Source organism: Tetrapisispora phaffii, chromosome 7, assembly GCF_000236905.1.
Source record: "Tetrapisispora phaffii CBS 4417 chromosome 7, complete genome".
Taxonomy (NCBI): domain Eukaryota; kingdom Fungi; phylum Ascomycota; class Saccharomycetes; order Saccharomycetales; family Saccharomycetaceae; genus Tetrapisispora; species Tetrapisispora phaffii.
The window spans coordinates 445,569-471,424 of NC_016526.1; the positions used below are offsets into that span (position 1 = coordinate 445,569).

General features: G+C 31.7%; 17 protein-coding genes across 17 annotated transcripts; 12 read left to right on the forward strand and 5 right to left on the reverse strand.

The window, feature by feature from the left end:
• Positions 1-1,074: 1,074 nt before the first annotated feature.
• On the forward strand, positions 1,075-1,569 carry TPHA0G02160 (uncharacterized protein; the record flags this gene model as incomplete). Its single annotated transcript, XM_003686438.1, has 1 exon — positions 1,075-1,569. The coding sequence occupies one exon, from the start codon at positions 1,075-1,077 to the stop codon at positions 1,567-1,569; it is 495 nt and encodes a 164-aa protein (XP_003686486.1).
• Positions 1,570-2,038: 469 nt separating this feature from the next.
• On the forward strand, positions 2,039-2,713 carry AFB1 (Afb1p; the record flags this gene model as incomplete). The annotated part of the gene is made up of 1 exon (XM_003686439.1): positions 2,039-2,713. One exon carries the CDS (start codon positions 2,039-2,041, stop codon positions 2,711-2,713), a length of 675 nt encoding a protein of 224 aa, XP_003686487.1.
• Positions 2,714-2,734: 21 nt separating this feature from the next.
• REC114 (Rec114p) lies at positions 2,735-3,862 on the reverse strand (the record flags this gene model as incomplete). Its single annotated transcript, XM_003686440.1, has 2 exons — positions 2,735-2,779; positions 2,852-3,862. 2 exons carry the CDS (start codon positions 3,860-3,862, stop codon positions 2,735-2,737), a joined length of 1,056 nt encoding a protein of 351 aa, XP_003686488.1.
• Positions 3,863-4,240: 378 nt separating this feature from the next.
• On the forward strand, positions 4,241-4,888 carry JLP2 (Jlp2p; the record flags this gene model as incomplete). The annotated part of the gene is made up of 1 exon (XM_003686441.1): positions 4,241-4,888. The coding sequence occupies one exon, from the start codon at positions 4,241-4,243 to the stop codon at positions 4,886-4,888; it is 648 nt and encodes a 215-aa protein (XP_003686489.1).
• Positions 4,889-5,358: 470 nt separating this feature from the next.
• On the forward strand, positions 5,359-8,457 carry TPHA0G02200 (uncharacterized protein; the record flags this gene model as incomplete). The annotated part of the gene is made up of 1 exon (XM_003686442.1): positions 5,359-8,457. The coding sequence occupies one exon, from the start codon at positions 5,359-5,361 to the stop codon at positions 8,455-8,457; it is 3,099 nt and encodes a 1,032-aa protein (XP_003686490.1).
• Positions 8,458-9,047: 590 nt separating this feature from the next.
• COX12 (cytochrome c oxidase subunit VIb) lies at positions 9,048-9,320 on the forward strand (the record flags this gene model as incomplete). The annotated part of the gene is made up of 1 exon (XM_003686443.1): positions 9,048-9,320. The coding sequence occupies one exon, from the start codon at positions 9,048-9,050 to the stop codon at positions 9,318-9,320; it is 273 nt and encodes a 90-aa protein (XP_003686491.1).
• Positions 9,321-9,866: 546 nt separating this feature from the next.
• TPHA0G02220 (uncharacterized protein) lies at positions 9,867-10,718 on the forward strand (the record flags this gene model as incomplete). The annotated part of the gene is made up of 1 exon (XM_003686444.1): positions 9,867-10,718. One exon carries the CDS (start codon positions 9,867-9,869, stop codon positions 10,716-10,718), a length of 852 nt encoding a protein of 283 aa, XP_003686492.1.
• Positions 10,719-10,887: 169 nt separating this feature from the next.
• On the forward strand, positions 10,888-11,409 carry TPHA0G02230 (uncharacterized protein; the record flags this gene model as incomplete). Its single annotated transcript, XM_003686445.1, has 1 exon — positions 10,888-11,409. One exon carries the CDS (start codon positions 10,888-10,890, stop codon positions 11,407-11,409), a length of 522 nt encoding a protein of 173 aa, XP_003686493.1.
• A 227-nt stretch (positions 11,410-11,636) lies between these two features.
• CMC1 (Cmc1p) lies at positions 11,637-11,942 on the reverse strand (the record flags this gene model as incomplete). Its single annotated transcript, XM_003686446.1, has 1 exon — positions 11,637-11,942. One exon carries the CDS (start codon positions 11,940-11,942, stop codon positions 11,637-11,639), a length of 306 nt encoding a protein of 101 aa, XP_003686494.1.
• Positions 11,943-12,316: 374 nt separating this feature from the next.
• MRPL31 (mitochondrial 54S ribosomal protein mL60) lies at positions 12,317-12,712 on the forward strand (the record flags this gene model as incomplete). Its single annotated transcript, XM_003686447.1, has 1 exon — positions 12,317-12,712. One exon carries the CDS (start codon positions 12,317-12,319, stop codon positions 12,710-12,712), a length of 396 nt encoding a protein of 131 aa, XP_003686495.1.
• A 264-nt stretch (positions 12,713-12,976) lies between these two features.
• TGL1 (sterol esterase) lies at positions 12,977-14,692 on the reverse strand (the record flags this gene model as incomplete). The annotated part of the gene is made up of 1 exon (XM_003686448.1): positions 12,977-14,692. The coding sequence occupies one exon, from the start codon at positions 14,690-14,692 to the stop codon at positions 12,977-12,979; it is 1,716 nt and encodes a 571-aa protein (XP_003686496.1).
• Positions 14,693-15,905: 1,213 nt separating this feature from the next.
• SNF7 (ESCRT-III subunit protein SNF7) lies at positions 15,906-16,640 on the forward strand (the record flags this gene model as incomplete). Its single annotated transcript, XM_003686449.1, has 1 exon — positions 15,906-16,640. One exon carries the CDS (start codon positions 15,906-15,908, stop codon positions 16,638-16,640), a length of 735 nt encoding a protein of 244 aa, XP_003686497.1.
• A 328-nt stretch (positions 16,641-16,968) lies between these two features.
• SED5 (t-SNARE syntaxin) lies at positions 16,969-18,015 on the reverse strand (the record flags this gene model as incomplete). The annotated part of the gene is made up of 1 exon (XM_003686450.1): positions 16,969-18,015. The coding sequence occupies one exon, from the start codon at positions 18,013-18,015 to the stop codon at positions 16,969-16,971; it is 1,047 nt and encodes a 348-aa protein (XP_003686498.1).
• Positions 18,016-18,746: 731 nt separating this feature from the next.
• Positions 18,747-20,828, forward strand: TPHA0G02290 (uncharacterized protein; the record flags this gene model as incomplete). Its single annotated transcript, XM_003686451.1, has 1 exon — positions 18,747-20,828. The coding sequence occupies one exon, from the start codon at positions 18,747-18,749 to the stop codon at positions 20,826-20,828; it is 2,082 nt and encodes a 693-aa protein (XP_003686499.1).
• A 261-nt stretch (positions 20,829-21,089) lies between these two features.
• On the reverse strand, positions 21,090-22,868 carry TPHA0G02300 (uncharacterized protein; the record flags this gene model as incomplete). The annotated part of the gene is made up of 1 exon (XM_003686452.1): positions 21,090-22,868. The coding sequence occupies one exon, from the start codon at positions 22,866-22,868 to the stop codon at positions 21,090-21,092; it is 1,779 nt and encodes a 592-aa protein (XP_003686500.1).
• A 1,760-nt stretch (positions 22,869-24,628) lies between these two features.
• On the forward strand, positions 24,629-24,901 carry NCW1 (Ncw1p; the record flags this gene model as incomplete). Its single annotated transcript, XM_003686453.1, has 1 exon — positions 24,629-24,901. The coding sequence occupies one exon, from the start codon at positions 24,629-24,631 to the stop codon at positions 24,899-24,901; it is 273 nt and encodes a 90-aa protein (XP_003686501.1).
• A 440-nt stretch (positions 24,902-25,341) lies between these two features.
• PKR1 (Pkr1p) lies at positions 25,342-25,689 on the forward strand (the record flags this gene model as incomplete). The annotated part of the gene is made up of 1 exon (XM_003686454.1): positions 25,342-25,689. The coding sequence occupies one exon, from the start codon at positions 25,342-25,344 to the stop codon at positions 25,687-25,689; it is 348 nt and encodes a 115-aa protein (XP_003686502.1).
• Positions 25,690-25,856: the final 167 nt, after the last annotated feature.

Here is a 25,856-nt window from a genome sequence, read left to right on the forward strand (position 1 = left end):
TCATCATCTAATGCATTGTGTTTGTCAACTTTATATGTGTGTATATATGTGTGTTTTCTACTATTTTTAAATTCTTATGCTAACAGTTTGGTTGACATTGACGTATACGCCAAAATGTATCATTTCTCACTTATCATCGTATTGTATTTGTTATTTATAGAAATATTAAAACAGTGAACGGTTTACTCGATTCAGTACTGACTGGGCATTGTGGTACATTTTAAAAAATATGTAACTCCTTGGCCAAGGCAATTATGTGAACACATCTTAATCAAAATATATTGAAAAGTAAACGGCTTTAGGACATATTCCCAAGTAGATCGTTATCCCGTCCAGACGCCTTCCATTTTAAGTAATTCTCGAAAATTTCGTTACTATTTCAACAAGAATGTTTTGAAAATCAAGCGTAATGTTCTTATGTTTTGAAAATAACAGAATATAGAGAATGTTGTGACATTTCGGAGAATTCCAATGGCAATTTGACTATCGTTCGAACCTTGGCTCTTATATAGTTGCCTATAGTTAAAAATAATCGTGTCTGCTAGTCATATAATTCGTACTTCGTAATTCGTAATTCGTACTTCATAGTCATAGATATGATACGTCATTTTACATTCAGTTGCCTTTTGTTTCACCCATTGTAAGAAAAGAAAAATAACAATGCACCAAAATAACTGGCTTAAAATTGGTTGTTAACAGACTTTGAATACACTAGTTAACATGTCTATATTTCATTAGACCATTGTGAATTAGATCGGCCAGAGCAATTCTTTAATGAGACTTTTAACAGTATACAGTCTGCTTAGAATCTGACGTAACTTGCATTATCTGGCTATTTCTAAAACATATATTCTAAATAATCCCATTCTGGAATCTGTTATTATATAATAGTATTGAACCTCTATTACTTTATTTATATTTTCTTTAATCAAACTAATATTTTCTATATAAACAGTTCATTTTATTTCCATACACAGTTTTAAAGCTGATCATCTTAAGTTTCCTTTAAGTAAATATTATAGTCGAGATACAATACTAGTCCAAGTTTATTCAAGACAATATAATATTATATCAATGAATTCTATAAGATCACACGTTTTACTCCTAACGTTATTTACTTTGTTAACCGTGTCAGGTGCCATAAATGAAATCTCAACAGAACCAATTGCAGTTAACCAGAAGTACAAGAATGCCGCTGATGAATTATCGCAGCAACGGCTCCTTTCGCAATTACTAGATGTTACCTCAACTGGTACTTTTAACGAAACAAGCATCTATAATAGTCTTATTACTGAATCAACGAGAACACAATTAAACCAAATGAACAATACTTCAACAATGGCAGATAGTACATCAAGTACATCCGCAATGAATCCAGACAGCCAGATAACGTTGGCTCAACGATATAATATAACAAGTTCATATCATCCAAAAACATCCAGTTATTCCGGTAGTTCGAGTTCGACACATATAAGCACCTTTAGTAGATCGGATGACGGATTTAAAATGAATGTACGAGACTCGAGCGCATCCGGTCTAATTTTATTTGTTCTCCTATTTATATTCTAAACTAGTCGCTGATTAATAGTGTATACATGTTTCTTAATACCATAACTCTAACTCTTCCGTTAACAGTTTACTAAATTTATCACTACTGGAATTAGACTACAAATTGAAGCTTTGTTTATATGTATACTCGAAGATACATACATACATAAACAATTAACATTAATGCACAATTTGAATAGCGGATTTTAACTTTCTCTTTCTTCCCTTTTCGGGAAGTCTGTCGTTTCATTCATGGCCGAATTGGGAAAGAGCTTGCATCCTAGAAATAATGGTAGTTGTAAAGACAATAGTGACAATAATGTCAACAATGTTCTCGACAAAGATTATATTCACAGTTATAAATACACATGTATATATAAAAAGAGAGTTTTGATTAGGATACTGTTATTCACGTTAATAAATTTCTAGCCAAATCTGATACTAATATCTCCAAATAGCTAGATAAGACGAGCTAGAAAAAGTTAAACACATGTTGCTATTAAATTTCATATATTGCATTATAATTGTTTTACGTATTAGTTTGGGGTCTGACCTTCCCACTGTAACTACCACTGCTTTAGTTAAAGGAGTAGAGGTTACCAATTCTGCAGCTCTGGCTGAAGCCAAAACATTAGCTGCGAGTGCTGATTACGAATTTATTCTGACATTTTTGGAAAATATAGATAACGAGTTGGGTAGTTATAAATCTTATTTAGATGCTAATAAAAACACTCTACCACAAAAGGTGTTAAATTATTACTACCATTTAGCTAGCATTCAAAGTTCAATAAATTTGACTTCAGATTTTGCAAATGAGTTCCCTTTCACTGTTTTCCAGACATTTATAACACAGTTCCCATGGTATAGCTTAATGTTGTCAGAAGCCTCAATATCAACTTTTTACCTTCCAGAAGATTTTATAGCTCAGGCAAGCATATTGACTAGCACAATGGATACAGGTAGGTCTAGTATAATCATGACAAATTCATCTTCTTCTGCTATTGGTACTAATTCAAGCACTAATGCTGTAGCCACATCAATTGCTACTTCTAGTACTAATTCGAATACTACCTCTTCTACTCATAGTTCTTCGAGGAATTCTGCAAATTTGATGTTTAACAATATACCATTTATGTTATTAGCAGCTGTAGCTTTAATTTTTTGAAATCATTTTTAAGTTCAATTGCTATTCTTTTAATAATTCCCCCAAAATATTTTCAAGTCGGTCAACCTATATAAAACATATAGTTTTGTTAGTAATTGCATTCAAGCTTTTTATTTAAATGTTAGACTTGATACATACATATAACATAAAAGACGGATCTTTTATTTTTTTTAAAACTGTAGTTTTGCTAATATGATATTTGTTCTTTGATAAGTTAGATTTAGTAATATTTTCACTTGCAACTTTTGGTCCTTTAATGCAGTCAGTGAATTTAATAATACTACCAGTGTTTTCTGTTGTGTCCTGATTATTTAATTTAGGGGAGGTCCCGATTTTACTTAAGTTTTCGTCAATCGTTTCATTGTTAATATTTTGATCCATAAGAGGTGTTTTGATTAGGTTCGGTTCCGTGACAAAGTTATTAATTTTTAAATCACTTGGAGGGGAATGTTTTATGCTTTCAAAATTATTAACTGTACTTGTTTCTGCTTCGTTGATTACAAGTTGTTGGGTTTCCAACAAACCAAAATTATCGTTTGACTCTTTATTATCCTTTAATAAATCTTCTGCAGGCAACGAAGTAACATGTTCCAGAGTGTTATTCCTTAACATTTGAGACATTTTTAAAGTGCTACGAATCTGGTTATTTATTTGGCGGTTATCAAAAGTTGCGAAGCTGGGTCCTCTGATGTTATTTATATAGTTCATCGGTGGCAGCGGTTTAGGTGCTTGAAATTTTGCATTTTTGATCAAACATCCAAATTTATTTAAATTCTGTATGATTTTCTGATAATTCTCTTCGTTATTCAAAACCACTTGAAATCGTTTCATATATATTGTATCATTTGATCTTACCAAATATTTGCATGAAATTGTCGGATTAAGAGTTGTGAATTGTATCAGTTCTCGGTTCTGCATTATAGGGAAAAATATTTGTTCTGTCACCCCAATACTATCTAGCATAATCTCCAGTTTTACTGATAAATTTGGAAACACATCTATTCTCATATAAATATCTGTATTTTCTCTGTAATGTGACCAATTCTGTTTATCTATAGGGTTAATTATACTTTGAAATCCCAATGGTGCTTCAACAATGCTGTTGAAACGGGAGTAGGATAAAATTGGTATTCTGGTTGATTGTGTCATTTAATTTTGGCAAAAACAATGCAAGTAAGTACTTCAAATATAATTGCTAATACCTGCTTAGATTGTATACAGTTATCTTCTTATAATTGGATATTCAAGCATAAAGTTGCAAAGGATAAAACGTAATTAAAAATAGCCGCCAATAAAAAAGTTATATAGTTTAGTTTCTTATATTTATATATTTCATATTCTGTATCTTTTTGAACTTTAATCCGAACTTAACGCTAGGTTGAAAAATTATTATTAAAAAACATAAGAAAAGGTGATGAGTTCGATAATATATCAGTGTAATTGTTCACTTTGAAGATATACTTGGCAACAAAATTTACTCTGTAAACTTTTGTCACATATAAGGAAGGAACTAATATTTGAGCCGATATGGTTTATTTTTATACATCACAGCCTTTTCCAGATTCAATTCCACACCAGATCATTGTAGGAAAAGACAAATTTGAGAATGATCTTCTAATAAAATATGGTTATCGGGAATTGAACTATACATGGTTCCATGCTGATAACTATTCTAGTGGACATGTCTATTTGAAGTTATTAGAGAAAGAGAATTCTGTGAGTGATGTAAGCTCAGAGATTGTTAATGATTGTTTGCAACTTTGTAAATCTGAATCGATCCAAGGTAACAAACTGCCACAATGTAGCATCTTGATCACACCTTGGCATAATTTGAGGAAGAATAGGTTTATGAAACCGGGAGAAGTTTCATTTAAATCACAGAGAGCATGTACAAAACGAGATTGTTTTGCAAGGGATACAAAAATAATGAATAGACTAAATAAAACGAGGGTAGAATTGTATGAAGACGTAGAAAATATTCTACATGATGCTAAAAAATCTAAAAATCCAAATTATTTCACTGAATTAATTGCAAATCAACGAGATGAATTACTGGAGAGTGAGAGGCTACGAAAAGCAGAAAAGAAGCAAAACAAAAAGCAACAAAAGAAGAGAGAAGAAGAATGGGGAGAAGATATAGATAGCGATGAGATAAGTAAACTAGCTGCTATTTAATCGTTTAATAATTTATAGATATCATTAAAAAACAGAGTAAATAAATATATGGCCCATTATAGTTGCCAAACATCCATACCGGTTTGTTTTAAATTTATTTAGTTTCCAGTACTTCCTATTTCTAGAGTTACAGCACCAAAAACAAGTTATTATCAGAAACCTCCGACTGGAATTAACTCATTACCTTATCTGTGATTATTAATTCTAGAAACACTCAAACATCACCATATCTCTTATAATCTTATAATCTGGATTTCATGGATTCTGTTAAAAATGAAAGAAATGTCAATTCCATTACAGAAAAAAAGAAAAACAAAATATTCACATTCTTATTTTATAAAAAGGGCCAAGATAACAGTTTCTAATATTATAATCAAATCAATGGGATTGTAGTTAATCATTAGTGTAGTCAATCGGAAATAGGTTTGTTTATTTAAATTGCAAATAGGACTTCAAACGGAAATTAACTGATGTTCTGCCCACGTCAACTACCTCAACGTTCGAGTATTCCAGCTAGGAAAAATAATCTTCCAGAAGGAGTGAATGATTATGATATAATAGCATCTGCGATGATTCCAACTGCAAATCTATTGTTGATGTTGACTCCGACAAGAGTGTTAATATATAATTTTAAACCATTGGCCATCATTGCTGTTCACGAAAGATCATTAGACTCGTTTAACGACTTTGGATTAAATAAAGGCATATCCACTTCTAATATAACTGTCGGTGATGATGGTGGTTTAGTTTCAACAGATGGTGTAGATACTTTGCCTTATCATTCAGGAAAGATATTATTTTACCTATCCACAGAGTCTAATTATATACTGGCGTATAACCTCATAAGGGATTCTTCGCCAGAAACATTTTTCAACGATTATGCATTACCTGTAATCCAAAATGATACAAAATTAGTAGAAGAAGAATCACAATATGATCAAGTCATTGATAATGACATTTTAGTAGTATTCGAAAAAAATAAACATAGCAGAGTTATACAGAATGGATTTGGCACCCGTAGGGAGATTGGATTTTTGCAATATCTGACTTCTTCACCAGAAATGTTGTATGAAATGCCTGTGAGAAGAGTTGAACTTCGACTAAAAGTAATATTAAAGTTCGATTATAAAATATTAGATTTCATGGGATTCAAGTCGCATAAAATGGATAATGTCGGAATTTTAGAGAATGGCCTGTTCTTATTATTTCCTCATGGATTACAAGTATTGAATTTAAAAGATTTTAAGTTGAGTGACTATGAACTATTAAGCATTGATGATGGTATAAAACTTGAGACATTTAAAGATAAACTACTTATTATCTCTCAGAAATCAGAAACAAATGATTTAACATTGAATGAAATATATCTCAAATCGAAAACAGTTATCAGTAAGCAATTTTTGAGTCATAAAAACTTCAAAGATTATTTTACTATTGGCAATTATATAGCTGTGATTTGTCCTCAAAAGATTGAACTATATGATATATTTTTATTGGATTTAGTATTATCTTGGGATACTACAATACCAATTCAATTTTGTAAAAAATTTGACGAAAACTCGATATTTGCAGTATTATCAAACAATTCATTTTATATATACTCGATATTTGGTAACGTTTTATTTACAACGGACGAGGATGGGGTTGAGGATGATAGCTATGATAGACCTGCGGGTGTTGAAGAAGCTAAACAGTCATTGATGTATTCAGGGTTTAATTACTTTGATAACACGTTAATAGTCACTACTAATAAAGGGAAGTATGAGACATGGCAAATGTGGAACGAATTTCCCGGAAATATGTTTGATTTCCGTTACTCCAAATCATATATTATGGCAAATAAAAATGATTTTGCACTAGTATTTCCCACAGATATCAGGAAGGGATCAGTCGATATGATATGCACAATTTCATTACCGACTAAAACATTTAATAATTATGTTACTCTTGTATCCATTGCTGGTAATTCAATTTTGACAGCAATTTATATTTCTAATAAAAATATATTGTTAATGTACAATATGGTGGCTAATATATGGTTTTCATTTAACCATCAACATGTTCTGAATATGAACTGGATAGGAAATAACTATTTACTTTGTCATTTAAAGAGAGATGACGGAGGTGTGTATTTAGCATGTTTGAAACTTCCATATGATAAAATTGACGCTGATGACATCAATAAATATGTGATATGGATATATGATATAAATGATGATGATAAATTTGTAAAATTTGTTACCAATACATTGTTCAAGTACAAACAAATAAAAATAAAAAATACTGTAGCAGTAGAAACTGCAACACTATTTGATAAATTGCATAAGACTGCGGAGATATTGCTCATTTACGAAGATTCTTTAATAATTTATGACATCATTTCACAAATAGACGTTAGTGGTTTCAATATTATTAAAAAATTCCATAATTACATGCATATTAAACTACCAAAGGGCTTAAGTGGTAAAGACATTGAATGGGCTACCAGTTATCATAACGGTCTGTTATTATTTTGCAATAATAAGATAGTCAAGTTATATGGTGCTGACGGAGATGAAATTAAGAACCCAACGATATGGAAATTTGATGTTCTATTAGAAAATGTTGAACGTATACTTGATGTTTTCAAGGATTTTATATATGTGGTTCAAAAAAATTCCACAGTTATGTTTACTTTGAAAGAATTGTGGGAAGGTAATGAACCAATGTTGTCGCTACCTATAGAGGAGTTTTACCCTATAATTGTTTCTCCGGAATCTGCAATAGTACATGGACTTGATGTTATTTATAAGAATTCAGCAATTGAATCGAATAATGGAACTCAAACGAATGCTACATGTAAATTGAATCTTAAGAATAGGATATTTTTAGATGAACTGATTAGTATTGAATTGAAGAAAGGCATTGATAAACATGATATCAATTCGAAATACAAAACTTTGAACCATTATAAATTTTCATTAGAGAAACTTTTATCGCATAAAATATTGGAGAATGAAAACTTAGATGATATAATTGAATTGATCAAGATATCACGGGAGAATGAAGTCGACGGTATCATAAGAATCAATGAGACGACGATGTTGGAGATTATCAGTAATTGTCTAAGAAAAATTGAAATCAAAAATTGGGAGTCTCTATTCAAGAGCCTGAAACTATCACCGCGCGATCTCCTAGATTTGTGCATCGAGAACAACGAAATGAAAATACTGGGTGTTTTATTATTAGTATTTTTAAATTGCAACGAGAACGATATCATACAAGACATTGACGGAGATAACAAAAAGAGCAAGAATAAAAACAGGAACAAAAACAAATCGAAACGAAACGCTCAGAATCAAAGTGATGTAACAAGCGATAAAAACTCCTTGTCATATGTACTACGAGATGAAGAATTGATGTTACAAATACTCAAACTTCTAGTGACGGGTGCCGCAAAAAGCACAGAGATCAACAAAGCTGCCGAAGCGTGGGATATGTGTTTCCAATTGATACAGTTCCTGAAAGAGCTTGATAAAGAGAATAAGACGAACCTAGTCGATAAAGCCATGGTGGTGTTAAAGAATTGATGTGTCTGTGCATATATATATATATATTTATATATATTGTGACACTAGCACACTTGCTAGCGGCCGTCTCTTCCACGTGACTGTCCACCAATCGACTCGGTTCCCCCTCCTCCCCCGTCCGATAAAATACGGCCTCGCAACACAGAGAGATGCTCGCAGCAGGGAACACCTCCCCATTCTCTCGAAAAACAGATTGTTGTGCGCACTTTTCTTCGCTGACAGCACCAGACCGCCTTTCTTTTTGTTTATTTAAGAAAGCTGTCCCAGAAACCCGCGTAGGGAAAGGCCTTCGAGAGGTTGCTTGCTGTTCGAATTGACAAAAGGTTATTTCGCAGATTCGATGAAATAAATAACGTCGAATTATGAACTAAGCTGTAAGAAACTTATTTGACATTGTTGCTAACTTGTCCACTCGCGATCTAAACAACAAGTATATATATATATATATATATATGTGTGTGTGTACATGTGCATATTTGCATGTATAATGAATTTATATATTTCTTTGGTAAGTTAATTGTTCATTTTCGTGTTATTGGGGAAGGAACGCAGACTCTATCATAAATCAATCATTGTTACATACAGGTTCAATGTCAGAACAAGTTGAAGCCACCTCAGCACCATCGCAACCTCATTTACAAACCGTTGGATTCGATCCAAGGTTCCCAAACCAGAATCAAACTAAACATTGTTGGCAATCATATGTCGATTATCACAAATGTATCAACATAAAGGGTGAAGATTTCGCTCCTTGTAAAGTGTTTTGGAAAACTTATTCTGCTCTATGTCCAGTTGACTGGATCGAAAAATGGGATGAGCAAAGAGAGAAAGGTACCTTTGCTGGTGATATCCAAAACATTTAGTTTGGTTTTTGACTAATTTTTCAATTACTCACCTTTCTAACACTTTGTTGTCTGGTGTTATCACCTTCGTTTCCAAACAACACTGTTTTCCAAGTAAGTCTGTATATTCTTTTATTTTTCACCAAGACAACCCAATCATGTTTTATTATCATGTACGTATTTACATTTATATATATCTTTATATACATATATACATATAAATATATGTGTATGTTGTCGCCATTCTCTTTTGTTTTGCATGGGACATCTAATAAAATAACGAAAATAATATTCATTTTCAACTCATCTATTCGTTAATGTCATCTATCAATTTTGATGGAATGTTCTGTGAGCAAAGAAACCAATTGTTATATCTTCATATTGAACTTTGCAACTATGTCTTTTACCTTTTAGCGCTCGGTCATATCTCACCATATTATAGCGCCTGATAACCTAAAAAAAGTATAGACATATAAGAAAGCGTATGCTAACCTCTAAGATTACAACCTTAAATTCAGTATTGATAGAAGACATACATATATATAGGAGCCAGGTTCTGAGTTTGGAATGTCTGACAGCTTGTTTGAATGCATCTGGAGTAGTCTGGATTTTCTTGTTGCTAATAAGTGCACCAAGATAGATATATTTTCAGATCAAGTCAATGGCGGCTATTCTTTTTTGTATGTTAGAGGAAATAAGTTATTCTCTCAAAGGTCAAATTTAGGATACCTAAACAGGTTGAATAGGGCTCTTGAGTTGAAATTAGGAGATTACAGCGGATATTATGATATACACAGTTCATTTCATGATAAGAGGAGGGACATTAGCTTGGTGTGTCCCAATTTTGCGACTTTTGTCAATTGTGAGATTGAACCAGAATTTGAGCAAACCTTTGCCATAATGATTAAAACAAAGGAAACCGAAAATGTTGGTCAACAAGCTTCTAGTTTGAGTTTTGACTGGGATGTCATTTTTCAATATATAGTAATAAAAAGGGAAATACAGTATAAAATAAATATTGGTCGTTTTAATACTAACAAAAATATAATTTTCAACACTAGTCTACTAAAGCAATTTAACAAAGATTTGAATATAGAACATGCTTTTGGCCATGCTTGTAGTACTAAAAATGGCTGCCTCGATTATGACATTTCTAAGTATAAGGTAAGGATATCCGATGAATTTTCAATAGATATTCGTTCATTCAACGATAGACTAAGGGATAAAAAGCACACATATCTAAAAAAGATATATCTATACATTAATAAGGAAATTGGTAGATGTCTAGTTGATGAACTTGTTGGCACGTCCAATACTTTTTGGGGAATGATTTTTTTCAATTTTAATGTTTTGGATTCCAGGAATTTCATTCAGAGGAGCATTGAAATAATGAAAAATATTAAAAAAATTAAAAAGTAATTTACCAAGTTAATCATAAACAACCCCAAAAATATATTCAATAAAAACCGCTAGGAAAAATCTAAATAAAAACTTTACAATAAACAAAATAGCTTCGTATGAAACATCTGCTATAAATTTGCGCAATCTCCGAGAATTGTTTTCCTATAACGAGAATGGAACTCAGGATATGTCCAAGGAACCGATTATTTCATCTAATGCTTCTCAAAAAGAAAATCCAAATCTTCAAATTAAAAGGCAAGATGTATCAACTCGAAATGAAAGGCTAGACGCAGTTACACTTCCAGAACACAACGCACTACGCTTCGATAATTTAAATTCTTTAAATCACGAAGATGACACAATATATGTAGATGACAGTAATCATGCCACAGTTCTTGAACAAGAAGAGAAAACAGAAAACACGTCAGATGCCAAACCATTCAAAAAAAATCAACTTCTTGATGACCCAAACTGGTCATTTGACCTTCTGGATAGAGGGGAAATAACACTTATTGATAAAGATGAGATTAAAGATTATTTAAATGAAGAACAACCCAAAAATGAAATCGATGTACCACAGTATTCTTCATCACCTTTCCCAGACAATACAAATGAAGATTTGGAGTTGAGAGAATACTCTAAACTTTCAAATCCGTTTTTGCTGTCAAAACTACGAATATCAAGAACTTCGAATTCATTTTATACATAATCCAAATTCAAATAGTTACCTCTAATCAGAATCACGCTCATGCACACACGCATAAATATATAACATCATATTAATTCTAAAGAAATATATTATGTTGAAAAAAAAAGTTGTATCTTAGTTTAAAATTATATTTACATGTGTTCGTTTTATTTAATTAGTTTATCCTATTTTCATACCTTCAATGGTAAACACCTTCGAATTCAGTTTTAGTAGTAATTTCATTTATTTTACTCTTTGTTTTTATCAAGGGCTAATTGAATCTTTTTCTGAACCACCTTATCTCTTTCGTGATCTAAATACTTGGTATCTAATTGATAAAATAACAGACATTCTACCATTTTTGAACGTTGTTCATTGCAGGCTGGAAAAACTGCAAGACCATGTGCCTTACTACAAGTAGCCATGGCATCAACATACTCATGGCACTTCGAATAAGCATAATCTTTTAGGTTTTTACGAGCTTCTCCATCATCCTTTGGTCCTAGTACCCACATTGGCAATCTCTTACCACGAGATTCATTATTTTCTGCCATTCTTAAATAATAAAACAAATTTATTAAATTAGATCAACACTATGATATCCTAATATGCTAGTGATTATCTTCTATCTACAACTATAATGTAAATTACTTAACTGTTGCAGTACATTTGGTTTTTATACGATGAACATTGTTCGTTTTTTGTCGTTTTATATATTTTGCGAAATCTAAAAAATAATATTCTTCCTTAATGAAATTTGAATTCTCAAAAATTGATTAAAGCGTATAAATCAATCATTAATAAATTGTTTGAATCTAATTCATTGTACGTTGGTTTAAAAAATATATAAAACTTAGTCGCTTTCTAAACATACCCTTTACATCATTGAATTTCACAGAAAAGTAACATATTAAACTATTAATACAAGATGTTTGGAGCATTTAAACCAACAAATTCTCTATTAGGTGGTCTACTATGGAAGAACCCATGGAGGATGTCAAGACCTCAAAAGCAAAGATTAAGAAACAGATTAAAGGCTGTTGATAAGAATATTAGCGAATTGACTCTAGGTTTGCATTTAAAAACTTGTGAAAGTAAAGGTATATCATATCAAGAGGGGCTAAAGATGAAGACACTATTTGAGCCAAACAACAGACTGCTGCAATCTTTGAATGATAGTTCAATATTTCCAAAGGAGCATGAAATGTCACCAAAAGATAAATATACAGTTTTCAATAAGAAATCTCCAGGTTACAGGAAGAGTGTTCATAAGGTACCAAAATGGACAAAATTGTCATTAAGAACAAATCCAGAGGGATTTTAAGACTATTTTATTAGTAGGCTAACTTTTGTTAGCACTACAACTACTCCAATAAGTTTTGCAATTTCTAAAATAAAAAACAGCATGCCAGTATGGTATTTGGGCAGTGAAAACTTCCTATATTATTATTCTTCAATTATCAAAATAAATAGTACCTGTATATAATTCTGAACCTCTATTAATTATATTTTTTGTAAATTAATATTCATGTTGTTATATTAATTAATCTATTATATATCCAAAGCACAAACTGCAAACAACTTGATATCATTTGATTGAGTCCATTACTGATTTGGTTAGTTCCAGATCTGAATTATTTTGTGCTGGAATATGGTTTTGAGATAATTGTCTGTGAATTTCAACAGCTTCTGCATGTAATTCCTCTTCCTCAGAGGCAGATGAACATGATGAAGTTGAGTTAATCTCTGGTAAATCAACCAAATCACCATTTCTGGATTCATTTGTAACATAACTTTTTAGTTCACTATCTCTTTCATTATAATTATGTCTTGAGACAATAGATGGACTTCTCTTATGAATAGATGCCACTGCAACTGAATTTTTTCTTGGTGTTCCGATAAGGTTTTCAGGTTTTATAGTATGCTCCGAAGTTATTGATGCATATTTTTTAAAGTTATTCGAATTAAAGTACTTACTCAATAACCTATAACTTGGATCATCAATTGGGGTGAAAAATTCAATAAATTTTAAAACTTTATCTATAACTAAGACGTCGACGTCATTACCCCAAATTAAATCTAAATGTTCATGGTTATCAATTTTAATATCAAACACTCTTTTTGGTGGTAAATTGGCCTTCATTACATCGATATCAACTAATGAATCAGAACCCCCATATATCAATAAAATTGGGACTTTAATATTAGTTCTCGTTGGAAACACTGGGATTAAGTATGGTCTGGATAAAGAATTAAACATGTCATCAGGTTCTTCATATAGTTGAAATTTCTGAGATCTTAATATTTGAAACCAATGCACAATACACTTTACTGAAGTGGTAGAATATAACTTTGAATATGATATAAATTTTTGTTTTATTGTAATATTTTTTGAATTCCAATTGAACAACATTATATTTGCTACATCAATTAATGTATTGAAAAGTTTTGGATGTAACGTACGTCTCCAAACTGTTGCTGAAGGTAGAACTATATTTCTACCAAAAAATAAATACATTAATTTCGGTGTAGCTTTCACAATTTTATCAACAATTCTATTATGTAGACCATGTGGGGTCATTGCAGGAGCAATCGCAATGAATTGAGAAATCTTTTCATTTAATTTCTTGTTAATAGATAAAGCTGCAAACATTTGCGCAGAACCTTGAGAAAATCCAATACATGTAACCTGTTCAGCATTAACATTTTCTAAAATATAATTAATAGTGTTTGGAATATCAAAATAAGCAAATTCATCAATAGAAAAATTCCAAAATTTAGGAGAACCTGGTTGTAAAAACACATGAGCAGTGGAATATTTATTACCTCTATTGTTGCCCATCCACACATCATAACCTAAATCATGTAAAACAAAAGGTAGATTTTTATGCCTCTCGACATTACAACACCATATATCGGAACACATTAATAAACCATGATGTAAATAAGCAACCTTTGGAGTTACTTCTGTATCATGTAAATCCTTACGTGGAGGAATTCTATGAATTGTTAATATATAATCATCTTCAGTTCTTACTAAATAATCCTCTACTTCCACATTAAAAAGTTTACACATCTCATGGATGGAAGGAGCTAATCTTAATTGAGTGTCAATCGGCACTTCATTGACAGGGATATCCATAGCAGGATTGCTTGTGAATAGATGTTGGAATAGCCATGTAATAGAATTAATCAATTTAGTTGGGATAAATTGTAGAATAGATGAGGTTACAAATTCGATATAGACCAGAATTATAATAAAATAATCCGTCAGATTTAAACGACTGAGAAACGGTAAGATCATGATTGAATAGTTCCTTGTTTTCTATCGTAACTTGACAATATATAAACATTCATGTATTTTCAACAACAGTCATTAAAGGCTCAAGAATATTCTTATAAGAAGTCTTAAATTGTTTTATAATAAAGATAATTCAAAAAATATCTTTATGGTTTTGAACAATATCTTTTACATCTCGTTTATCCAAAGACTAAAAAGAAGACATTAACCCGAAGAAAGACATGTCATGATGTTGTTGCTGTAAGACATCTATTAAGACGAATGTGTTTTAAAATGTCCTTAAACACAAGATCTTTCAGTTGACGTGATGATCGAAGGAGATGATCGAGGTTAGATGTTCGAGTTGAATGCTGTTCGAGTTAAATGTTTAATATCCAACACAATGCAAGCGAAGTGCCACAAAAGTTATATGGGAACATATCACCCATAAGTGTATGCGTGTATTATCTACTGATATCTGGATCAGAACTGGATGAAGAGGTTGTAACTTACTTACTATATTTTCAATCAGAAGGAACTCAAGTCTGTTCATCCTTTACTATAGTTATAAAGGATTTCTGCATCTTCCTGTGTCACACACGGTTGTATTGTGTTCTCGAAGACTTGATAGTTCGCTGAAAAGGCGATTATGCAATGAATATAAAATCGAAACTACCTGCGTATATATTACCTACGATGGTAGCAAGAGTTGTAGATATTAATGATTAGAGAAAGTCAAAATAGCACTTATTTAGATACAATCTCGAATGAGAGAACTGGCTCTCTGTTATTGATCTTACTTAATCTAGGGAACACAACACCTGCCATCTCTCTTTATTAATCAACATTGATCATCATGCATTGTAAATATCTTGTCTATTCAAATCTTATTACCATTAGCTTATGTGTTAAGAGCTGGTAATCATTAATAGTCACTGTAACAAATTGTCAATTTTGTCATTAAAAGTTTGAGTTTTTAAAAAAATCTCAGAAATGAAAATTTAAAGGATAGTTATAACATAAAATGATAAACTTTATAGAGAGTTTTAAATGATTTTATATTGAACGACAAACATATTAGAAGAGGTTATAGATTCATTTAATACTACTATATCAAACTTTTACTTGTGTTAGTCATTTTAACTTGGTATTACGTATTCCGGAGTGAACTGTATTATTTTACATTGTGGATAAACGAATAAGGAAATCAATAACATATCAATCAATAAGGAATACTATGTGGTCGTATATATTTGGCGGTTCAACAGCTGGCAGAGGTAAACAAAAAGATTTACCAAAAAAGGCTATTGTTGAACTGAGAGAACATATAAATTTATTGAATAAGAAACAGACACATCTGAACACTCAAATCAATCAACAGGTTTTGGATGCTAAAACTTTTTTGAATAAAGGAAATAAAATACAAGCCAAAAACTCTTTGAAGAAGAAGAAAATATATGAAGCCCAGTTAGACAAGTTAGAAAACACTATAAATTCATTAGAGCAGCAATTGTTCTCTATCGAAAGTGCCAATTTGAATTTGGAGACAATGAAAGCAATGAAACAAGGTTCGCAAGCTATGAAAGCCATCCATAATGGTTTGAATATCGATAAAGTCGATGAAACTATGGATGACATAAGGGAACAAGTGGAATTGGGTGATGAAATTAGTGAAGCTATAGCAAGGCCATTATACGTTGGTGGTATGAATGGTATTATGGATGATGAAGATTTAGATGAAGAATTAGATTTATTACAGCAAGAAACAGAAGCAAATAATATGATGTCAGAACCTGTCATAAGACAAGAAGTTAAAGAAACAAAGATGGACCTACCAAATGTGCCAAGCGAAAAGTTAAAATCTCTCTCCATCAGTGAATCTAATCATCAAGAAGAATCCCTTCACGAAGAGGAGGATGAAGATGAAGATGAACGTGCATTAAGAGAGTTACAAGCAGAAATGGGACTTTAATATATAGCTAGCTTTATAAAGGAAGTTAATAATCGAAACAGCTCCCTATGCCATAAGAAAATAAACTAGAAAACGAGTAATGGCAACAATTAATATTAATATTTCACTAACTCTAAAGAAACATGAAGGTTTTTTAATGTGTACATATATGACTTCTATAATTTTATAATTATACTAAATATAATAAGATGAGATAAATAATAGAAAAGAAAAAATATGTGTTTTAAATATGAATTAATTGTTTAATACATTTAGGTACAAATTAATTACATGCTCTATATTTAATTATGCATAAAATTGAAACTTTAATCCTATGATAAATGTAATATCAATTAACTAGTACCCAAATTAGGAAAAATACGAATATAATGAAAAAAATCTTCACAGTTAACCATCTGTTACTCTTAATTCTATCAAAGTATTTCACTAATTCCCTTTGTGCACCTGTAATATTTAAGTCAATATCATTGACGTTTTCGTCAATTCTTTGGATGGTCTCACCTTGCTCTTGAACCATGGAAGCTAATTGTTGAAATAAACTACCAACTTCTTGAATTGTAGATTCTATTGTTTCCATAGCTCTATCTCTCTCTTGTAAATATGCATTGTCCATCGTACCTTCTTCCATTTGCAATAAGAGAGACTGTGAGTTTTGAGATAATGACATAAGTGTATTATCATTTTTGTTTGATGTCTTATTGTACGAAGTATTATTTGATTCATCATCGATGAGGTTTGATAGAAATGGATTCGAACTATTATAAGATGTTAAATCATTGCTTTCATATGTGTTACGATTATCTGATTGTCCTTTATTATTTCTTGTATCATTTTCAGAAGCGTCCACCGATATCTTTGCCCACCTTTCTTTATTAGCAATTTCAAGTCTTTGTCTTTCTTCTAATACATTTTTAAAATCTCCAGAAATATTTTTCATTTTAGTATTTAATAAATTCATAACATTTCTGGAATGTAAAATCGGACCATCTTTTGAATCGTGACTACTATTATTACCACTAATATTATACTTGTTTGCTCTTTGGAATTTACTTAATTCTACTAAATTTTGTTCTATCGAATATATTTTTCTTTTGATTAAAAAGGATAATTCTGCAATCTCAACCGGGTTATCATTAAACATAGGCTTTCTCTTTGCTAGAATAGCCAACTTGGACAACAATTGAGCAGCACTTGAAATTTCATGAGCGATACCAGATGCTCTCAATTGAAATTCAGATTTTTTGCCATTAGAAGAATCATTAGTACCAGCCTCTGCATTCAGATTTTTTTTTTCATTTGGTATTATGTTTTTATGCTGCTTTTTGACTACGAGTACACATTGCTGGAACTCATTGGTTCTATCCTTGATATCCATTGTTTACTATCACCTGTTTACCTTTAAGTACACACAGATGCAGTTTTATTCAATTTTATCAGATCTTTCTAAACAGCGCCTCTCTTTGTATTTCTGTCAAAACAAAACGATATCTCTCTTTTATTAAAACAAACAAACAAACCTCAGTGAAAGAATTTATAGCAAACAGAATCCTAAATACCCTTCTAAAGCTTTCCACCCTTCTATCAACCTGCCATCTACTCATCGCAGTATTACAGCTTTAGTTTATTAAATATCTAGTGATAGTTTGATGAACTTAATTTTGTTGTGTGTTGTTAAAATTGGGATCAATTGTATGTCATGTGACGCAAATTTTTTTTTCATTTTCAGAAAGCATTGAAATTTCAGAATCACACTATAAATGAAATAACGAAATCGAATCAATGAATAAAGGGAGAATGAGTATATATAAACTAAGTAATATTAAATTTGAGTTGGCTTGAATAAAAATGAGTTTATATTACATGCCAGTTTGATAATAACCTAAGTAATTGCTATTCCTAATTTGTTAAGTTTTAAATTTAATAATTGATTAGCTTGACGAAAAAAAAGTCACCTAATTGTGTCTTTTTTATTTTTATTTTATCATTTCTAAGACTCAAGGGTTATCTTTTGCTACCATCTTAAGCTTATAGATTTATATGGTTATTTTGTACTGAATGAGGTACACATAGTCTTCGAATTTAGACAATCTACCTATACACATTAACATGATGGAATATTTTAATGTTTCTAATTATAATACCGATGTTGTTTTGAATTATTTTAATTCCTTTTCTTTAAATGGTACTTTCAATGAATATAATGCTACTAATTATGAATTCATAACACAATATATACAACGATATGGTGTTTTTCAATCCATCTATGATTATTTGATGAATGGTTTAATAATTCCAATTTATTTAGTCTTTCAAAGGATTTTTCAAGTACCAAATTTGTTGGATTCAATTGTAAGAGTTCTGCTTTATTTGTTCAGCAATTATGCTGCCGGTCTAATTATATCATACATTTTTATTAATAGGTTAATTGTGATGTCCTCATTGAGATCTAATACTAATAAAGTAGTTCTTCCTAAATCATCGAAGTGGTTATTACACCTCTCTGCTATTGTTCCGCTATTATATTTACTATTACAATCCTTGACACAAATTAATTTCGTCAAAATAGAACACATTAATGCACTACATACTGATGTCTATTTACCAATGACTTTTGCATTATTATTGTATTCTCAATGCATCGAGTTTTTTTATAATTTTACTACAAATAGTAAATTACTGGAAAAAAATGATAACTCAACTCTAGAATTGTCATTACAATTATACACCATGAATGCATCCTATGCATTATTTCAGAAACAATCTCATGGGTTTATATCACTTGATATCGATTTTATTATCATTGATAGAATAGGGATCCATATAATAGAATTATTTGGTCTCAGAAGATATAGGTTGTTAGAGAATTCAGCTGTTAATATTACCCAATTATTGGCATTGCTATATGAATCATCAATATATGGAATATTATCAATTCCTTTCTATACATTATTCAAGTGCAGTACAAAAATTATTTCATTATTTACTATTTTATTAATTTTTACTATCCAATGCTTAAAATGGTTTGTCGAATACTTATCTGCCCCATTCATCAATCTGATAAAATCAACACAAAACTCTACAATCAATAAATCCCCAATACATTTATTTACGGATATTAGAAAGAATTTATATTATGATCCAGAACAAGAGTTCATTTCGTTCTTATACAATCTATTATTACTAACCTGTAATGGAGGTAATATCATATCAACTGATACAGACAGTTTCATTTTACGCGGTGAGGAATTGTTGATGAAGGACTCAGCTGCTTCTAAAACTCTCCATATTCCCGAATTAAATAATAAATTTATGGTTAGCGGCTATTTAAACGAATTATCCACAATTCCAGATGATTTGATTTTATCTTCTTCATCCGCCAACACACTTCCTGCAAAAAATAGTAAAAACCTTAGAGGCATATCATCATCTATTATTGTAAGGATAAAAATGATATTTACAATTGTAAAAAAATTATGTTTATCATTTATGTTTTTTGGTTATCATAACAATAACCTTATTAATCATACCTTAAAGAATAAAAAACCAACCAACAAGAAGTCAAAAGATTTAAATTTGTATATAACCGAAAAAAATTATACAAAATTCTTAACGAGACCAGCAGATGACGCAAATAACAAATATCGAAACTATTTGTTACTACCGGATGAAGATGTAACAAGAGATTTTGATCTGGAGTTATTTCAAGAATTGAATGATAAATACAATAAAGACAAGCATATAAAGTACGAATACTTAAAAGACGATCCTGAGGAATTAAAAGAAGAACTAGTAAGTATTTTAATACCAGACAATAATGAGCAACCGAATTCATCCCACTTACCACAAATATGGGAAGGCATTGCGACTAACATGCGACTAACAAGATCCCAGTTTGGATCAAGATATCCAGAAAGAGTATTTGAACAAACTGTTCTAGAACGTCGCCAATTTTGTCAAACACTTAGTCAAGAACTTTCAGATCCTGTCATCGATGAGTATGAAGAGGAGGAACAGTATTCGACTTTATGCCTTATCTGCAGGTTTAATAAACGGTCAATAATCCTATGGCCTTGTAGATGTTTATCTTGTTGTGACATGTGCAGAGATTCATTAGGGCACAAAGGGTTTCAGAAGTGCTTTACTTGTGATTCTGAGGTTAATGGATATAGTATTGTACATAATGTTTAATATTTTTCTTTATGATTTTATTTCTTTTTAACAGGTACTATACTTATTTTGAAAAATAATAAACTGCATATATTAACCTGTAAATTATTTGATAGTTTCCAATAAATATACTAATTGTAAACTATATGTTAAATATAACAAGAAAATAATACGATAAGAATATATACTACATTATTCGATAAACTTTATCTTATTAAAGGCATTAAGTAAATATAATAAAAGTATTTGACATTAGGGTTTCATTAAATCACTGAATATATATCAATGGTGGAATAGACGACATGGATTCTCAATATATATCAAATCCTTTGAATCTGCAACTTTGAAAATTTCTTTATCCATAACAGAACCTGTAGGAGCACAAATATATTTGACACCAGATCTGACAGCTCTGTAGACATTGTCTGGAAATGGGAAGAATGCATCTGATGACAATGAGACATTATTTAATTTCGATAACCATTCTTTTCTTTCCTCAATCGATAAAGGTTCAGGGATTACTTCAAACTTAGAATCAAAGTCCTCTTTTTCAGGTCCTTCAGTTGGGATTTGATCTGTAACGTACACATCGATCGCATTGGATTTTGATGGTTTCTTAGTACCTTTAGCAAATTTAAAAGCCAAAACTTTTGGATGTTGTCTTAACCACCAGTTATCTGCTTTATCAGCAGCTAGCCTAGTACAATGGATTCTTGACTGTTGGCCCGCACCTAAACCGATAACCATACCGCTTTTAGCGAAACAAACAGAATTTGATTGCGTGTATTTAACTGTTATGGAAGCTACAATTAAGTCAAGGATGGCAGATTCCGTCAATGTTTTGTTTTTAGATACAACTTCCCTAAATGAGTATTGATTAATAATTGCATTGTTTCTCTTTTGTTGTAAATTAACACCATAAACGGTTCTTGTTTCCATTAAACCTGGTTCATAATTTGGATCAATTTGAAATATACAGTATTTACCATTTTTCTTTTTCTTCAGGATTTCCAAAGCTTCTGGCTCATAACCAGGAGCAATGACACCATCTGAAACTTCAGTAGAAATAATTTGTGCGGTTGGAACATCGACAATATTGGATAAAGCAATCCAATCGCCGAAAGATGACATTCTATCAGCACCACGGGCTCTTGCATATGCACATGCCAATGGAGATAAGTTTTCTATATTCTTAACAAAATATACTTGTTTTTCGACATCAGAGAGAGGTAAACCAACGGCTGCGCCTGCTGGAGAAACGTGTTTAAACGAAGCGGCAGCTGGTAAATTCAAAGACGCCGACAATTCTTTGACTAACGGCCATGAATTCAAAGCATCCAACAAGTTAATGTAACTAGGAGTACCGCATAACACTTTAAACGGCAATTCTTCTTGTAAGGAGACATATGCTTGTGCTGGTCTTTGATGTGGATTACAACCATAACGTAAAGGCAACTGTGATTTATCTTCCGAGTATTGTTTTCTAAAGAAATCAGAAATTGCTGAGTCGTAATCTGCGGTATGTTCAAATGCTTTCAAAGCTAACGTATTCCTTAGCTCTTGAGAAACTTTCCCATCCGTTGATAAATCCTTCAAGAACATGGCATAATCGCTTGGATCCGACAAGATTGTGACTCTCGAATGATTTTTTGCAGCTGCCCTTAGTAAAGTTACTCCACCAATATCTATTTCTTCGACTGCTTCTGCCATAGTAGCTCCAATCTTTGCGATAGTTTCTTTAAAAGGGTACAAATTGCAAACCACGAAATCAATTTTTTCAATGTTTTGTTTCTTCAAATCATCTTCATCACTCTCTAAGTTTCTTGCTAAGATACCACCGTGAACAGCTGGATGCAACGTTTTAACTCTACCACCTAGCATTTCTGGAGCATGTGTGACATCTGAAACATCTTCAACTGGGAAACCTGCTTCCTTTACCATCTGCGCCGTGCCACCCGAAGCCAAGATCCTGACATTATTCTCGACCAAGCCTTTAGCTAAGTCTAAAAGACCTGTCTTATCGTATACCGATAGAATAGCAGTTTGTCTATAATTTGGCATTGTATTTCTTCCAACGTGAGCTTATATTATTTTATGTAAGAATGCAAAAATCATACACCAATTGCAATTTATATATCAATTGAAGGTGATAACAGTGTATCTTATACAATAATGATGTAATATTGAGAGCACAATTGTTCAATTTGATATAAGTGCTTTTAGTTTATAGTGGAGTATAAAAATATATTATAAACTAGTTACAGTTTTAATCTTTTCAATTATTTGTACCTATGTGGGTTCTTTTCAAAGAGGAACAGGGTAACAACAAATATGAGAAAAAAGAGACTAGTGGTAAACGACAGAGAAATATGCGCACAAACTGTTGTACAAAACAGAGTATATATAAGAAACTATTTGTTAGTGTAACTGTCTGGGTTAGCATGGGCTGGGTCGCAGGGAAGGGTGGATCGTAATGCATTGAACAAGAGATAGAGAGGCTTGAAGAGCCTCACCCTCAGCCATCAGAGGGAGTGAGCGAAGTTTGCAAGATCTAGTATGACTAGTAGTAGTAGCCCTGGAATTAGTATGTGAAGTGCTGTATGGAAACGGCAATTGCAACACATGGCATGACGAGATCTCGCGACAGATCTACAAGAAATTATAAACCGAACAGCCTCATGACATTACCCTGATATAATGCACTCAACAGCCACAACATGTATCATATATATATAGACGTTGAGAGCCAGCGTGAATAGTTTTGGGATGTGGTAATTTTGTTCATCGCTAATCTCTCTGGTTACAATTTCGTGTATTTTGTGGTTCTTGTACAACTAATATCACCACTGCAATAGATCTGGCAATAAACGCTCATAACGGAAAAAAAACCCGCAGCCAATAGCGTAATATCTCACTCTTTATCATATGCTAGACACACCTTTTTGGCAACGCCAGCAAGAGTTCATTGATTGATAGAGCACTCGAAGATGATTGATGGCGATTTCTTAAGTTCAAACTACCTTAGTAATATTGCTGTATACAGACAGATACATTGAACGAAAACATAATAATGCTGAACTGACTTCACTTTTTAGTAACCAAGATGGTAATTGTCTTGTTTAGGAAATCTAATTAATGGTTGGTTAACAACGCCTGCTTTTTCTTCTTTTGCCGTTTTCGGACATATAAGTCGAAAAATTTTGCAGTCTCGAGGGTTTTCGAAGCGTTTTATTGTTTGATTTGGTGAGATCAGTTTCTATATTTAGTGTTTATCCAAAAATAAATATTACTTTGTAGCCATGTAATTACAAATGTTTAAGTGTGATAAGCTTCCCAAGCTACTTCAATTTTATGCAGGTTTCGTTGCAACTCTACCTCAATTAGGATCGAGCCTTTTACTGAAAGCAACAGAACTCGAAAAATAAGAAACAAAAGCCGACTTGTTGCTCGATTTCTTCTACACTTCTTCTAGACCCTTTACTTAAAAGTATCTTTACGTATCAGTTTATTTGATTTTACAACAACGTTTCGTAATTATTTTCAATTTTATATTGCTATATTTGGAAACATGCTTAACTTTACTTTCATGTTTTTTCGTAATGTCATATAGGATGATTGTGATGTCTAGATTGAAACGATTTTTTTATGCCAATTAATTTTAAATGTATATAAAGGGTACAATCATGTTAGTAACTCAAGGTATCTTATATTTGTAAATATGTTATGTTAAATGGAAATCTTTTAATTTAAACTCATACAATAATAGATCATCAAAAACCAAAAAAACACAGATCATCTAAGATACATATATTATTAAAGCAATGTCTTCCTCTTCCGTCTCTTCCAGAAGTTCCGTTTCCACAAACTCTAGATTAGTTTCCACCGGTGTCGTCGCTGCTTCCTCCGTCAGTGCTACTTCTTCTGCCTCCAGATCTGTCAGTTCCACAGTCTCTTCTCACAGCAGCTCTCATAAATCTACTAAGACTTCCAACAGTGCTCCTTCCAACGTGGTCGGTAAGCCACTTTCCTGGAAATACGCTACCATGATCGGTGCTGTTGTTGTCGGTTCTTTTGCTCTAAGCGCTGGTTTATAAGAAAGACACCAATAACATCATTTAAATCTATAATCATGCGGTAGTTATACTAAGCATCATTTATACATAAGCAAAAAAAAGTTTACAGCCTACATGCCATATTAGAAAGTAGCAACTATATATAATATGTATGTATATGTAGCCAATAAAGAACTTTCAATAGTAGTGACATCAATCGATATGACCTTTTCTTCTGTTTAGATGCAGTTTATAATAGCAATTCAGGCACTTTGCTTGATCTTAAGACGTGATTACCCCGCCATGCTGTGTTTGCCATTGTCTTTTTTCAAAGAACCTACCATTTTTTCAGTTCAATTTACACTACTAAACTACTAATGTATAAGTATATACGTCGTAATATCCAAGGTTTGCAATGAGTACTATATATTTTCAATGTCCCAAGAAATACTGCTATCAACCATCACACATAGCAATTAGTAATGTCATTTTTTGTCGAATTATGGAACAGTGTTTTCACTCCAGGTACTTCACCACAATTAATCATTGCGACAAACTTGTCATTTTTGGCATTGATCATAACTTTAATATGGTTAATTGTACAAACTAACGGTAACATACATTTCATTATCCTTCTTTCAATTGCCACAATACTATGGATCACTGTCATTTGGTTCATCAATGAATTGAAGAGCGTAAAGTTGATGACAAATGAAGAACTAGGCACCGAAGAGACAAAAAACAAAGATGTAAATACAGAGACACAAGCTAAAAAGGCATCTGGTGTCTCTAAGAGTTCTACTAAAAAAATATCTTCAAGAAAGGTGTGAATTAGTTAATTGATTTTCCAGATACTGGATGCAATCATCAAAACTGCCCACAGACATTTGTTTTCGAAATTGAAAGCAAATTGTTTCTCCATTCCAATATTGCACTGTAGCACCATAGATAAAACATGCGAATATATTTATGTAAAACTAGTTTATTTAATATACAA